Source organism: Micropterus salmoides, unplaced genomic scaffold (assembly GCF_014851395.1).
Source record: "Micropterus salmoides isolate LMB-PRFRI ecotype aquatic unplaced genomic scaffold, ASM1485139v1 Ms_hic_scaffold_18, whole genome shotgun sequence".
Taxonomy (NCBI): Eukaryota; Metazoa; Chordata; class Actinopteri; order Centrarchiformes; family Centrarchidae; genus Micropterus; species Micropterus salmoides.
The window spans coordinates 17,144,628-17,161,018 of NW_024040928.1; the positions used below are offsets into that span (position 1 = coordinate 17,144,628).

Genomic DNA, 16,391 nt, shown 5'->3' on the forward strand with positions numbered 1-16,391 from the left:
AACTGTTACTAAACAGATAGACAACAGGAAAACAGACACATGCTGTGTACAAATACTATGTCTGAATAATTTAAACATCCATACTGCCAGTAAACCTTTATCTAGCAATATGGTCCCTCTAAGATCCAGATTTTCTTTTTCAGGGGACACCTTAGCCAAGAAAGCAGCATTCAAACAAAAGTAAACATTAACCAACCTTGAGTGCATCCTGCCTCATCTGCAGGTTATTCATCAGACTCTTCCAGTCTTCTCTGGCGTTTGCCACCTTGGCCTTGATTCCCTCCACTCTGTCTTTGGACACCACAGCCATCAGCAGCTCCCCACTGGCTCCCACTGTACTCAGCCTGGCCTGGCCATGCTCCCTGTCACTCAAAAACTCCTTTGGGGATACACAGACAAAGACAAAGGATCTGTGACTATTTAACACAAACACAAAGGGAGGGTGGTGTGAAAGTGACAGGAGGAAAAAAAGAAATGGACTGAATGACAATCTTCAACTTCTTTTTGTCTTCCACTTCTGGCTTCTGCAATGGCTGATGGCTAAGTGAAATCAATGTGGTGACTCTCTCTCGCTTTTTTGGTTTCACAGAATCTCACTTTTCACTGTCAAAAGCAGTAATTAGACCAAGTCATTACTAATTCCATATGCCTGGGCAGAAGGAGGCGCCTGACCCAGGGAGGCAATCACAGATAAGGAAAGTCAGTGAGCCTGAAATGCGTTGGGTTTTTACATAGCTACTCCGTACCCACCCGCAGAAAATGTACACACAGACACACACACACACACCCCCTCCCTCAGAGCTGAGTCGATGACAGTGGCGCAGCAGGGACCACTCCACCATCTGTGCAGTCAGCACATCACTTACACACACTACAGATTCAGCCTCCTCACACACACACACACACACACACACACACACACACACACACACATTTGTACAGTACAACAATACACAAGCATTGAAAGTCTGTGTCTTTCTCTGACACTCTCCATCTCTGTCTCTTTATTTTCTCTCTCTCCTCCCTGTTCATTTAATGTCTTTTTCACACTTGCTACCATTCTCCCCCTGCAATGGATGCCCCTGCCCCTCCCACGCTGGCCCTCCTGGAGGTCAGCCATGTGGAAACATTGTTCCACATTCCTCACCAAGTCAATAATAAATAAAACATGACCGCCTCTATATTCCTCTCTCTCCTCCACCGCCATACACTCTATGACAATCCCTCTCATCCTCAAGGCTAAACTTGAAACTTCTGAAGGAGCACACAAAAACTCTGGCACAGCACTTCTCTTCTTTCACATGCTTTTGGAAATGATCTCTTCAAAGAACCCATTCTGAACTGCCTCTTCACGTGTCCTACCTGCACTTAATAAAAACATCAAATAATAGTAAATAGTAATAGTAAAATCAGCTTCTACGCTTTCTTACTGCAGAATTATCATCTTACTATTTAAGCTCAGCTCAAAGCAATAATGTTAATTCCTTGGTGGTATTGTAGTGGTGGACAGGGTCAGGTGTCTGAGAGGTAATTAACTGTCTGGTGCAGGGATGTGGGGACATCTACCTTAACCAACAAGCAACCGAATCTTGGCCAGGGCCCTGTGGTGCTCTAAAAAGGATGCCAGACTGTTACACCTGCCAGCTTCTTGGAGAAAGACACAGAGTCTTCTCAGAAAGAGAGAAACACAGATATTTTGAAAAGAAAGGCAAAGAGACCCTGCTGTGGAGCTTTCTCTCATCCCTCTTGGCTATGTGCCCAGTTTGGGCTTTTCCAGCCTACGGCAGGTTGCGCCACTCCAACTAGCCCACCAGAGGACACCCGACAGTGGGCATGTTAATACAGACATCCCCTTGAAAAAGTGGATTGATTTTCAACTATTACATCATTTCACTTTAAGCAATTTCCTTTGTGGTAGCAAGCTTTGTTTAGCCTGCTAAATCCATGCAAAGAAATCAAAAGCTAGCACTAGTTTGTAATTAGCAACTGTGGATTTAGAGTGTACCCAATTTATGAGGATTTAATTTAGCAGCCCAAAGGTGGAAGAACACAAAAACACTTTTATGACAAGATGATTATTGATTTCCTTCCCTCAGGCTGAATAACTCTGGTCTGGTTTAAGTGAATAAATTACACTCTCCTAACTCCACTATCAACAGCTACTTGCTCTGAAATCATTACTGCTTCAGGGGAGCTAGTTAATGGCCAATATTGTGAGACTATATTGGCATTTTCTGTCAAAGTCTTCAGACATTAGAGCATAAATGAGTTTTTTATGTATCCTGCAACCAAGCAAGTTATTAAAAATGAAGGCCCTTCTCAAAAGGCTGGATTAAACAATATTCAGTGACATTCAAATAAATAACACTTTTCTATCCCTGAATAATATAACAATATGTGATTCAATCTTTTTTATATTTGCTGTTCTGTGCCTGGTAGGTCTGTCCTGGGAAACGTCTCTGGTTCACAGGAGGTGATGTACTTTATTTTTCCAGCAGAAATAAACATAATCCAAACTGGGTAAGAGCACTCATAGCTGAAAAATAAGCTGAAAATGTGTGATTTCTGCAGTGTGCAGTGCAAAAACACCATAAAGGACTGCACATGACCACAATTTTATATCACCACTGTTTTCATAACATAATAATAATTTAACAGATGTCCACTTTAAACAGCTGAGAAAAAGAGATATCTTACTTGGATCCTCTGCAGAGCGGTGGAGGCCTCGGCGACACTCTGTGGCACATCAAAGCATTTGGCGGTGCTGATTTTGGCGTTGACCAACCACTGCTGGAAGTCTCTCAGGGCTGCACGGAACCTCTGCTCCAACAAGCGCTCCTTATTTTGACACTCCCTGGATGCACGAAGACTGAGGCTGGGGGGATAAGAGAAATGTTAAGGATTGATCTAACATGTTCACAGGTTGCAATCCACTTTGAGAAATGAACAAAGGAAGAAAGAAAGGCTACAACCAGAGGAAGTATTTGCTGTCTACTGCCCATGTGCTCATCAAAACAAGGAGGATACATGTGTAGATGCTCAGCTGCTGTACATACTGTCCTCACATTATGGAGGAGGAGGAGAAAGGAAAGCCTGGGAGATGAGCAGGAGTGAGAAACGGGCAGGTGGAGCAATGGAAAAGTGGGTGAAGTGGAAGCAATGAGCGTTGGGGCAAAGAGGGAGAGTGGGGGATGGTGGTAAGGGGTACAGCGTAGGAGGGGGTTGAGAGGCAACATATGAGTGGGGCAAGAGTTCACAGGGGTGACAAGATGGAGGCAACGAGGGATGACAGATTGATGCTGTAAGAAAAGGGGTGAGATGGAAAGGATGTGGCAGACACAGTATGTAAGGGAGAGGTTACATTTAGGGGCAATGATATATTAAAGGGATACTTTGACATTTTAGTGTGTTGCACTTTATTTCTATTGCTCATATTTACTTCAGAATTTATAGCTGGACCCATATATTACCTACTGTGTGGAGGTTTATAGAAACACCAATACTAATCCAATTTTCATGCTACAGAAGAGATCAGTAAGAATTGTAAATCTATCGTATTACTATGAACCAACCAACCCACTATTTAGTAACTTACATGCTTTAAAATCTTGTTATCTAGATGATCTTAAAACTGCACAGATGTACAAAGCACACAATAACAATACTGTTATTTAGAGGTTGTTTGAAATAAGAGAGAGACAGGAAACAAGGGAAAGGATAAAAATAAAAATTTCTTGTGCAATAGTTGTGGAAGGAAATAAAAAGGTGTAGTTCACTTTTGCAAAAACAAAAATATTTAAAATATGGTGGGGAAAAAAATAGAAGATGAGGTTGTCTGTTTATTATTGTTATTATTATTGTTATTATTGTTATTATTATTGTTATTATTGTGTATGATGTGTATGTATTTGACTTCCATGCTAGTTTGTCTCGCTTTGTTTTTGTATAGCTTACACCTAGTAGTGACAGGGTTGCCTATTAGAATATGTTAAGTAAAAAGGGTAGTTATAATAATCTAAAGCAATTTAATGTCTTATTTTTATTTGTTTACTTCTATTTCCATACATTTTGGAAATTGTTAATAATGGTCAAAATAAATTACTACTACTCCTACTTCAGTATTGTTAGGTTAAGGCAAGATTGTGGTAACAGTGGCGAACATTAATTGCAGGTCTGTGATGGGGCACACATGTCTTCTGTATACCACCTCGACCACCACACTCTTTTTGTTTTGCCTTGCAACATACTGTATAGGACACACTACTCCCCACATTGACAGTGACACTGAATGAATACTACAGTATGGATGTTATTTTTAGGGATACTGGCCCATGTGATGTTTGGGTAAGTTACACAGTAAAATGACTTTATTTTGGTGAAAAGGAAACCCTACTTTCATAAACAATATTTACAGTTAATAGCATGCAAAATCTTAATGTACAGAAAGGTGATTTCAGGTAAGATTAAAAAAGAGTCATAGGGTTTCATACATATTGGTTAGTGGGTGAAGGTTAAATGAAGGAGGGAAGAGTGGAAGAAGTGAATGACAGCAGGGAAACAAGGTGCACAGCTGTTTAAGCAAGAGTTGCTGTGCAAAGGAAGGCATGAAAAAACAAGGCAAAAATCACACACAACCTTGTACAGACGCACACACACACACAAATACCCTTGAGTATTAATGATGCGATTCGAGGGCATGAAAGGGTAGCACAGTGGGGATAGCATGAGTGTGGAAGAAGCACTTTTTTCTGCTGTGACAGACAAAATCTGGCATGTGCTATGAACAAGACGGTGGAGTTACTGCCTTTTCCTCCTCTACCTCCTCTCCTCTGACTCTGTTTTTAATTTTTTTTTTACTCTGTCTCTCTCCTTGCTTTTCTTTCCGCAGTACTTAATGCAGGACAGGTGCAAAGAGCACACAGGCCAAGTCTATTACAGAATAAAAAGCCAAGTGAATGAGGAAGGTCGCTGTTTTTGCCAATCAGCAGCCAAAGCCAATTACCCGCCAAAGCATCTCCAACAAGCTGACGTCACTCAGGTTGTCTGCCAATAAATGTCACAGTGCTTCATCACACTACCCTGCTCTATCTCCAAGTTAATATTACATAGAAATTAAGTAGATAATTTGTTTTACTGTAGAAGCTCATACTTGTGTGTGCATGTGTTGAATATGTATGGCTGGACGCATGCATGTTCTTTTGTACGTTCGGCTGTTCTTCTGAAAAGGCACTGCATGGTGTGTTCACAAAGCGCTAAATGAACACACGCTCACTTGTGGGCAAAAAAGCAGGCAATTAGAACTCAGTAAACAGACGAAGGCATGCAATGTATCAGCATGGAAAAAAGACCATCCACACGTATCCGATTTCCCTCAAATCACACTCAGCCTTGCTTATAATTAAACCCGAGAAGGACACACACCAAAACAAACAAAGTGAACAAGTGGAGGTGAAGAGATGGTAGCTAAATGTCGCGTAGCAACTGGTGGCTCTGGTGCTCTCTGTCATCTTTCACCTTCGTCTGGCTGACACACGTCAGGACTCAAGGTGTGTGAGATGGCCACATACATACATAAACACACTTCTCTAACACAAATACGTGTGTAAAACTGAGCACTAATCCTGCCCACTCAGACATGCGAGAGGTATTTCTAGGAGAGAATGTTGCCCTTTTTTTACTGTGGTTCTTGGATTAATTTTCTGTGTTATGGAATGAATGAGTGTGGTATGCATGGTCTTATTATGTGCAGGACACATTCCCTATGGGGCTTACAACATGGCTCAGCAATAGGGTTAAAATCTTTATCACAGTTTTATTAAAGACATATTTGGAGTCAGATATTACAGAACAGCAAACATATGCAAAATCCTATAAATAATCTGAGCAATCTGAGTTCAAAGACATTATGCCATTGTGCGAAGCAGCTATGTTCCGCGGTTGTTGCTTGCATGAGACCAAATTCTTATATATGTAAAAAAGTTCTTAACTAATTTGTTGGTTTTTAAATTAAAACTTGATCTGATTAAGTCAATTGAACAGAAATGTATAGAACAATAACATGCTAAAATCATTTCATCCAGATATACATCTGCTGAAAGTCCATAAACTACAATATTAGGTTAGCTTTAGCCAATAAATCTCAGCTTTGTGCCAAATCCACATGATGAAAACACACACAGAGGTATTATCCACCACACACTGTTTACTAAAGCAGAAATACTCTCACCTGTTGTGCTGTTTGATAAGAGCGGTGACCCGGTCTGATTGTGAGCCCAGGTCTCTGGAGTAATGTACCAGGTCGTTCAGCTGGCCCTTCAACTTCTCTGCCATCGGCTCTGCGCTCTGCAAGCCCTCCAGTATATCCTTAACAACACAAAACAGACACCAGCTGGATCAGTGTGTGTGCTAAGGAAAGGCAAGCACCTAACGGATCTGTATGACACCCTTCAATAAGTGCACTCGCATTCTTATTCACACCCTGGCTTGGTCCTTTTCGCACATTCTCACACACACGCGCGCGCTTCAACACATACTCACAGTGCTGCTTGTACAATAGCATTTCTGTTCTTCTCGGAGTGTGGCAGGAAGGAGCTGTGGATAACGTTCTCCCGCTCTCTGTAACGTGCCTCACATTCTGGACTCACACAGTCATGAAATCCTGTCCCATGAAATATGTACAAGCTCTCTCTCTGACTCTCACTTGCTCACTGTCTTTCTGACGTATTACCAATAAACCCTCCCTCCCCCTCTGTTCTCGTGGAATCGTTGCTCTCTTCTCCCTCTTCTCCTTCCCTCCTCCTATCATTCTACTACTTTCTCTTCCCTGCTCTCTCCTCCTCCCACTCCTTGCACTCGTTCCCTCTTACACATTTTTCCTCCCTCTCACTCTCTCACGCTCTCTCCCGGTGGAATTCAGCTGTCAGCCCTCACAGATGCAGGATCGGTTCAAACGCACACAAATGAGCGCGTATCGAAAACAAGGCTAAATGCAGGAAACAGGCTGGAGGAGGAGAGAGAGAAGCAGAGGAGGGGGAAGACTCCTCCTCTGTTCTTTGACAGCCCCAAATTGAGGAAAACCAGAGGAGGGCATGGCCGAAGAAGCCCAGGGAGGAGTTTGGGAGTGTACATGCTGGCATGGCTATGATAATACAGAGAAACTGTCACACTGTAAACATCTTGTGAAGGTTAGAAACAGAGCAGCAGGGGAGGTGAGGAGCAAGAGCACCTAAGAAACAACCCCTGCAGTCAAGAAAGACATTATTGTACACTTCAGTTCAAACAAGAGTACAAAGAGGGGAAGGAATGGAAAGGGGGAATGCTTGGGAGCAAGAGATAGTGGAAAATAATGGCAAAACAAAAGGGGGAGGGGTAGAGGGGACAGAAGGGGAAGACAGAATGAGGAGAAAACAAGGGGAAACTGATGGGATTGTAGCTGTCACTCCTTCGCCATCCCAGCAAAGCTGATTTACAAACTAATCTGTTTTTGGGATTTACAAATAGAATGGATAATTACTGACAGAGAAAGCATAGCTGAATGCAGAGGATGTATGCACATTGTGTTTGTGTGCCTGTGGGTACTTTCCATCAAACAATGCTAATCACCTTCTCTAAAATTAACATGGTACAGTGCTGAACAGTTGCCACGGTCAGCTTTTTAGACATCATAGTTCGCCAACCCAAATCCCAGCTGAATAGAAGAGTTTTTATTATTTATCATTTTTTAAATAAACTATTGTGAGCAGATGAACAGTGAATAATTTAGACATTATGCTGCCATTTATTTAAAATCTCATGCTACTATACCTTAGCCAGCTGCCATCCCTCCACTGCTTCTTCGCCGTTGCTCCACCCCTCAGCTTTAATCAACTCCTGGCTCCACCCTCTGAGCCGTCCATCCAGCTCTTTCAATTCGTCCTCCAGCCTGGCGGTCAGGCGGTCATATTCCTCCTCTGCGGCTGTAGCAGCAGCCAGGGCCCCCTCCAGCCCGTCCCTGGCCCTCAGGGCGGCCCCCTCCCACTGCTCGAGAGCTTGGGACAGCGCCCCCAGCTGTCGGTCCATGGCCTCGCAGCCACCCGCTGCTGTGTGCTCCGCCGTGCACGCTGCGCTCCGACGCACACGGCTGAGGCGCTCTCGGCCCTCCAGTAGCCGACACTCCACACGCTCCTGGAGAGATAGGTAAGATGGTCAGGAGACAAAGTTGCTACGGAAACTGTGGCTACGGAAACTGCAACCTCCGGATGTGCAGTCGATTCTATTTAAAGCTGCCTACACAGATTTCATACGTCTCTTGCTCATTCACTTTCTGTTTTCTATCTCTTGCACCATTAGTTCTGATGTCCTGTATTTTCATTTGCTATCTCAGTACTCTCTCACTATTACTAATTTCATCCTCCCTCTCCGCCTCCACCTCTCATTCTGTGTAGAAAGGTAGCACTTTCCAGAGTGTGAAAAGGAAACACTTGAGTGTGATGCGATAGCAGTGAGCTGATAGAGAAATTAAAAAGAAGAAAAAAAAAGGCATCTGATCATTTTAGTATGTGCAAGTAGAAGGATATGAACATTAACCTTGAGACCATGAATGGGAAATGAAAATGGTGCAACTAGCTTGTGTATAAAACAAATTATATTTCCCCTCTTACTGAAGTGCTTCACACCATGGCTGTACAAACACACATTTATAATGTGATAATTAGGACCCATGTGTGAAATTTAAATGCAAATCAATATCTCCTCACATATTTTCTCTCATCTGTAATTGCAGAATTATTGAACAGGGAAAAACTTAGACATTCATTTCCCTGCTCCTCTCTTTTCCCTTATTTTACTTATTAGCAGTAAAATGTGCCAGGAGACATAGAGATATTTGGCTGTGATATTGGAACAAACTGAGAACCAATTCTGATTCCCTACATAGTTTGCCCTCCTTCATAGCAGGAGTCCATTAAGATTAGATAGGTTCAGATAATTCAGCAATCAGTTTCCCTAGCAACAGATAATACATATTACACCTTTAAACTGGGTTTAGTTTCACAAACACACAACACATCCTTGAGGCTAAGACTTACACGTGGAGTTAATACAATAAAACATTATAAAACAATATAAAACAACATAAAACAAAAGTAATATGGTCTAATGTAGAATGAATCAAAATATAATAATAAACTTCAACAAAACCTCAGTGCTCACAAAAAAATCTACAATGCCATGACAACTGGGCAAACTATTTATCTGCTGATAAATATTACGTGAAATCATCAAACACTCCAGCAAAGCTGCTAAATGTACATTATGATGTATCTCAAATGGCACATCTGATTTTAAATAGATTAAGTTCAAATAAATGTAAAATAGTTTGCTTTGACAATGATGTCAAAGTCATAAAATTACGGCACACCTATGCCCACTCTTCAGCACAATAGGCTTGTCACCTGTCAGATGTGGTACACTATTATCTGTCAATGTATGGATCAGGAACTGATAAGGACTTTCTTCGGGAATTGTTAAATTGTCAAATCTTGAAAAAAGTGACAACAGTGTATACAAAGAGAACAAAAGGAGTGTCAGCCGGCATCAACAAGAGGATTTTTTTGTATGTTGACACCCTGCCTTACCCTCACTTCTGACAGTTTCTTTTTGATGGAGGCAGAGTCTCCTGATGTATCAGACCAATGCTGTAACTCCTCTCCAGCAGTCATCAGCCAATCAGTGAGCTCCCTAACAGCCTCCAGGTATTCTTGGTGTTCCAACACCACAGCCTGCGCAAGACGTACTCTCTCCTAAAGACACAAACAGTCAACAGTGACTCTAAAATAAATGTACTTATTCAGTAGTTCGTCATATTACTATAAAGGTATGTTACTAAATATACAGAAAGATAAAGTAACATCAGACCTCCACTAGGGCTGTGAGGTCATCAAACTGTGCCTGCAGCTGGGTGCGGGCACCATGGTTAAAGCTTGCATCACCAGTCTTCTTGAACAGTTCTCTGGCTTTTTCTTCAAGGCTGGACAGTGCCACCTGGTGGTCTTCCAGGTCAGCCAGCAGGGCTCGAAGTCTCTCTAGCTGGGAGGCTTTTTCCCTGGGCCCTGGCTGAGGGGTGAGAGGGGCACAGACCTCCCGCTCTACAGCCTCCATCCAGCACCGCACCTGGGTAGCACTCTCCAGGTATCCTCCCCACTGTGACACGGTCCACTCCAATCGACTAGAGGGAGGAACAGATCTCTGTGTTAGACTTTGACTGGCACATTTAAGAATTATACAATTTGAATAAACTGAAAAAAATCTGACTAAATATATCCAATATGTTTGCAGGGGCTTTAAAATCTGCTAAAATGTACAAATCATCTAATTAAAATTATAACAACACAACACAATTAAGTGGATGTTGAATCCTTGTCTAACAGGCATATTTATTTCAGTGATATCATCTATGTATAAAAATGTCTGAAGTGTAAGTAAAAAGTAATAATAGTGTTTCCCTTTTTTAGAGCTATCCAAGGATACTAACAACTGACAAATATATGTTATCTGGTTCCTATAAACTCTGATAATTGTGGTACATAAAATCTTTACATATAATGCTCAAGACAAAACATACTGTGTACTTTTCTACTTTCATACACAGGTAGAGTATGCTGTATGTTTCATACCTATTATATGGCCAAGAATTTAAATGGTCTGTAATATTGGCTTTTAGTGCATTGATCCCCTTTTATTGGGTGGTTCAAAGACACATGGGCACAAATATACACACCCACAATTTTCCTTGCCATCTGTTACCACTGCATGTACAAATAACGCCAATATCTGCACACTCACACAGACCTCTGTTTCACCTGCTACCCCTTGCCTCCTGTTATCCCTTTCCTTTAAAACACAAACATACCCCATGTGTGACCCACTGTTTGCCATCCACCATTTAGTCCCTAATGAGATCATTTTTTTCTAGGAGGGGCCATAATTGCTCAATTAAACATACACACCCAAACGGGTGCATGTGCATGCTGTCATGCACACGCGCACACACACACACACACACACACACACACACACACACATACACACACACACACAGAAAACAACACACTAAATCAAATACATCAATCAGAGTTACAAAATGAGACAAATACTTCTAATTATGTATTTAACCTAATGGTAATTAATGGCATTGAGACATCAATCTATCATAATGAAAATAACCCGTTCCCAAGAGAGAGGATTTTCTGGCACACATGTAAATGGTCTCTAGAATGTGTCCAGGGGTAAATGTTTTAATGTCACATAAAAAAGCAAGAATCAAGAATGGTTGATTGGTTTTTTGTTCAGTGCAGTTTGTCCAGTTTCTGTGCAATTCTACCATAAAATGATGACAGAATATAAGGTTAAAGGCAGGAATAATGCTGTATAAATAGCTTTAACTGCACATATGGGGACTAAACTGTTGGATTATAATCTAGGTGAAGGAACAAAGTGAGCAGTCTACCTGTGGCAGCTCATGGCAGTCACAAGCAGAGTGGCCCACGCATCCTCCACTTCTTGCAGCTGAGAGCGGACCACTTCCTGTCCGGCGGCTCCATAGCTGCGCAGGGCCAACTCGCCCTTACCCATCGCCATATTTAGCTTGACCTCCCCTTCCCCCTTCAAAAGCAGGATGTCCTGTACAAACAAAGCAGGGTCAGAGTGAACTGGATTTAGACATCAGAATTTTGGATTAATACTTTCTCAAGCAGACAGCCCCCTCTTGTGTTCACTTGAAGAACCGTAGACTGTAGATCAGATAAGATTAGATTAGATTCAATTTTATTGTCATTGCACATGTCAATAGATACAAAGCAATGAAAGGCAGATTGCATCAAGAAGTGCTTAAGCAATAATTAAAGAATATATGATACAGTAATATACAAAGTGCAAGGTATGAATAATATATAAATATAAATATGTGTCTACATGAATGTCTGTAGCTACAGTTACGTGTAGGCTATTAACAGGCTATGACTATGACTATGGTATTACAGCATGAATAACTATACAGTATGTACAGTGGAGCAAAATGTCATTATTGGAGGGATTATACAGTATGTACAGTAGTGCATACTGTATAATAGTAGTACTAATAACAATAACTGTCTGACCAAAAAAGCTCTATTGGAGTATCTTGATTAAATAAAGAACAATTTAAATGTGTGAATTCTTAAAGCTTTGAGCTTTCAACAACAATAAATGATTGCATTTCATTGTATATAATATTTCATGCATTACAGATGTTTATAGTTTACTAGACAAAAAACATCTCTCACCTGCACAGTCTCCAGCCTCTGCTCTAACTGCTCTTTGGTCCCCATAGTGCTGTCTACTGTACCCAGTCTCTCCTGGATCTCTTCCAGCCAGACCCAGACCCCTTGGAGGGTCTCTCCAAAGGCCTGGCTTTCTTGGCAGCTTCGCAGCCGCTCCCTGGCTGCCTTCAGCAGGGCCTGGTGCTCCATCTGGAGCTGGCCTGTCACTTTGACCTCTCCTCCTGACCCCCGGCCTGCTTCAGACAGTGACTGGGCCTCCTGACAGAGATGCTCGATGGAGTCCCTTGTAAGAGACAAAGGTATGTTATTGTTCAGAATATTTAACAGCCCATGCTGTGCCATCTATAACATATGGCCTCACACACCCACATACCTTCTTGCAAGCAGTTCCTTATGGAGGTTTTCCATCTTCTTCAGCTCCTCTGCGGTGTCTGCAGCTCCTTGCTGGTTCTCTGCCCCAAGAACAGGCTCACTCTTGAGGCTGAGATCTATCTGCTTCAGCCAGTCTCTTATACCCTTTACACAGCCATTAAAACTGAGGAGGAGAGGGAATGGGGAGGAGAGGAGAGGCATATTTGCATTTAATTAAAATTCCTTTGCACAACAATATGTAACAGAACATGAATGAATACTTACTTTTGCAGAAGGTCTATAAGCTCTTCCATGTCTCGTCGGCTCTGAGAGCAGCTGTCCAGGTAGTTCCTCCACTCTCTCTGACAGGAGGAGAGATGTTCTTGGACCTGTGCTGCTCCAGCTTTAGGCAGGTGAAGCTGGAGGCTCTCGGCTTCCTCACAAACCTGAGAGAGACGCTCCTCACCCTCTGATGTCCGCTCTACTGACACCTGTGGATGGGGGAGGAGGAACATGATGTTAATAAAAACTGATATTTCCCTGCTTAAAGAAATAAAGAGCAAAAACATCAGATCTAGACTTGTACAGTATTTCATGATGACTCTTTTCTAGAAGATAATATGGTAAATTATGTGGAAGTTCTGAAATAATTGCTAAATATTAACTTAAACATTTACTCTGATATAATTATTACTTGCTTTAATGTCTTACCTTCATTAATCCAATATAAAATAATTTTGGTATGTCCGAGTTTGATAGCATCTAGTATCTACAAGTGAAAACTGAAAAATCTGAATATGCTTTCAGTTTACCACAATGCCCTAACAACTGCACCATGAGAAATGCAGCACAAAATAACATATATTTTATGACATGTAATAGTACCTTTAGCCTTTCCAACTTGGTTCTAATGATGGCAGCATCTCCAGATTGATTAGAACATTCTGTCAGCTGCAACTTCAGATCTGCAAGCCAGGAGTGGAAGTCTTGGACGAGCTCTGCTTGGAGGAACAGAAAGAACAGGTGAACTAAAAGCAAACAAAATATATGATGACAAGTCGAGAAAAGGCAAAGAAGATTTAAGAGTGGAGGAACCCGAAGGAGGAGAGCGTGAAGCTGCGATGTGTTGAGGCAGATGGGAGGTGTGGGCGTGTCCATGCTGTGCAGCGCTGGGTTGCCTTGCCAACAAGCACAAAATGACTCCCTCGAGAGCAGATGTGACGAGAGCAACATTACTCTCCGAGGCACAGGTGTGTGTCTGAGCAATGAGAGCACACCGGTGTACCAGACAGTGTGTGTCAGTGGAGTGTGGGTTGTAGTGGGCGGATTAAGTGTGCTCTGGGGAAAAATGTAGGATAATCAACACTAAATCTGTTGCACCACTAACATGAACAAATGACACTGCATCATGTAGTTTTGCACTGTTTGATAGGGTACTCCTGAGATTTTAAGTGCTTTTAAAATGTTTATTTCTCCTTATAAGGGAATAAGTTGTAGTGGCTACCTGAGTGCAGTTACATAAATCAGTTAATGTATCTGGTGGAGGGAGGCCTGGAATTTCCTCATTTTAGGGGCAAGGCCACTTGGCCTTTGGTGTTGTCAGTTTTTTGAGGGAACAAAGGCCAAATGCAGGGGCAGCAAGGCCATCAAATAAAACAATGATTTTAAGTCCATGTGAATTATGAATTTATCTTAAGGGTTAAGAAATAAATATTTTTTTTCTAATTTGTTAATGCTTGTCAATTAACAAAATAACCATTCATCGGGGATGCTGGAAGTCAGTCACAGTTGGGGGTGGTGGCAGAAGTCTATATGGCGCTAAATGGTGCGCAATTTTCATGTTTTCCTTTTTGTATTAATTTGATTGACCAGAAACTTACATCTAATGTTTATAAACAATTTGAAAATGTTTTACATTGCAGCAGTCAGCAAACTTGAACACCAGCATACGTCATGTCAAAGCAGCCACAGCAACTACAAAGTCAACAGGCACTAATTCATGAGAACGGCAAACAGATGAAGAGGGAGAGCGAGCACCTGGACGAGAGAGAGTTATGACTTACGACCAGTTCATCATGGACATTTCATAGAGAAAAGTGTATATAATGCAAATCTGTTTGTCACTGTTAACAAAGACTCCAGTCTGCAGTGTAGTTCATGCACTTTACTGATAAGATATAGTTTGATTACATCTTCTAGTTGCCCGGTACTAGATTTGTGTCAAACTATTATAATAAACAGCCTGGTTTTTCAGCAGTTCATACAAGGCTTGAAATCGAACCCAATATATGCGCAGCGTTTCACATGTTGCTCAATAAGAATTCAGAATCTCAACAAAAAGACACTGCTGTCTAAAAACCGTATTGACAGGAAAGAGGCAGAGAAGGGAAAGAGGCAGAGAAGAAAAATCATCTACACAAAGGGCACATCCTTTCTTGATGAGTATAAGGCCAAACTGAGGGGGCACGGCGGAAATTCCTGTCCTGGATGGAGGTAAATAACAATTAAGACCTCCAGCAGAGAATTTAATAAACCATCAAACCGAAACTATCCAGACTAAATCTAATGCACAAAATACAAACTAAAGCATACATTCATATCTCCTACCATTGAAGTGGAGCTGTAATCCATCCTGCAGGTTGCCCCTGGTCTTGGCACAGCGCTGGGCAACAGCCTCTGTTCGCTTAGCAATGGAGGTGAGGTCAGAGGAGAGGCATGACAGCTCCTGAGAGGGATGAGACCTACACAGGGCACTCAAGGCATCTCTAGCCGAGTCCATGTCTGCCCTCTGCTGCTGCACAACACTCTGCAGGTCCTGTAAATGAAAAGTAGTGAGAAAAAAAAAGACAAAATTTCATATACAGTATATTCATAATTATGGCTACAGGGTGATGGAAAGAGTAGAGACTGTGACACGTACTGTATCCACCTTACAAATGTGTCCCACAGCTAGAATTTCTGCCAGCTCAAAGAATGCTGTTATGTAGCTATGTAGTAGAGCAGTTGTCTGAAATATGACACAGACTTTGGTACAGGTGATCGTGGGTTTGATTCCCGGTCAGGGCGGGGGTATCCAGGTGGACCCTTAGAAAAGGTCCTTAATGCTACTTGCCTACCTCAGACATGAGTGAAACCGCAAATACAAGAGCCATACCGGCTTGGATGTTGCCCGGGTCAACAAGGTCCGCGTCAGGTGCTGGGGAACCAGGGCAACCTGATGACAAATGGGCAACTGGAGCAAAGACATTCATGGACTAGAGCAGAAATCTGATGCAATGCTACTATACAAGCAATCCCGGTGAGAGGGGTTATATGCAGAGACTATGGGATATATGGATGCTTCGAAACCCATCATCAACACTGAAAAAGAAACAACTCCTAGCTCAGTGTTCTAACATCCACAAACGGAAGCTCCTATCACAACTAGAGATTGATGAGGTACAACAAATATGCTACTATGCTAGATGAATGGAGGGACAAGCCGCTGCACGGCATGTACCACAGACAAATAGAAGAAGTAGCTGAAGAAATCCTACCAGTGGCTGGAAAAGGCTGGACTAAAGGACAGCACAGAAGCACTAATCATGGCGGCACAAGAACAGGCACTCAGTACAAGATCAATAGAGGCTGGGGTCTACCACACCAGGCAGGACCCCAGGTGCAGACTGTGCAAGGATGCCCCTGAGACAGTACAGCACATAACAGCAGGGTGTAAGATGCAGGCAGGAACAGTGTACATGGAAC

The 16,391-nt window shown here is 42.2% G+C and overlaps 1 protein-coding gene across 1 annotated transcript in view; it reads right to left on the reverse strand.

The window, feature by feature from the left end:
- syne1a (spectrin repeat containing, nuclear envelope 1a) overlaps window positions 1–16,391 on the reverse strand; it is a 143,812-nt gene that overhangs the window by 77,113 nt on the left and 50,308 nt on the right. Inside the window, 12 exon segments of the mRNA XM_038727544.1 lie at window positions 197–379; window positions 2,698–2,875; window positions 6,227–6,363; window positions 7,804–8,163; window positions 9,615–9,779; window positions 9,895–10,204; window positions 11,486–11,658; window positions 12,300–12,579; window positions 12,670–12,831; window positions 12,933–13,138; window positions 13,533–13,645; window positions 15,255–15,462. Of these exon segments, the coding sequence (XP_038583472.1) occupies window positions 197–379; window positions 2,698–2,875; window positions 6,227–6,363; window positions 7,804–8,163; window positions 9,615–9,779; window positions 9,895–10,204; window positions 11,486–11,658; window positions 12,300–12,579; window positions 12,670–12,831; window positions 12,933–13,138; window positions 13,533–13,645; window positions 15,255–15,462 (2,475 nt within the window).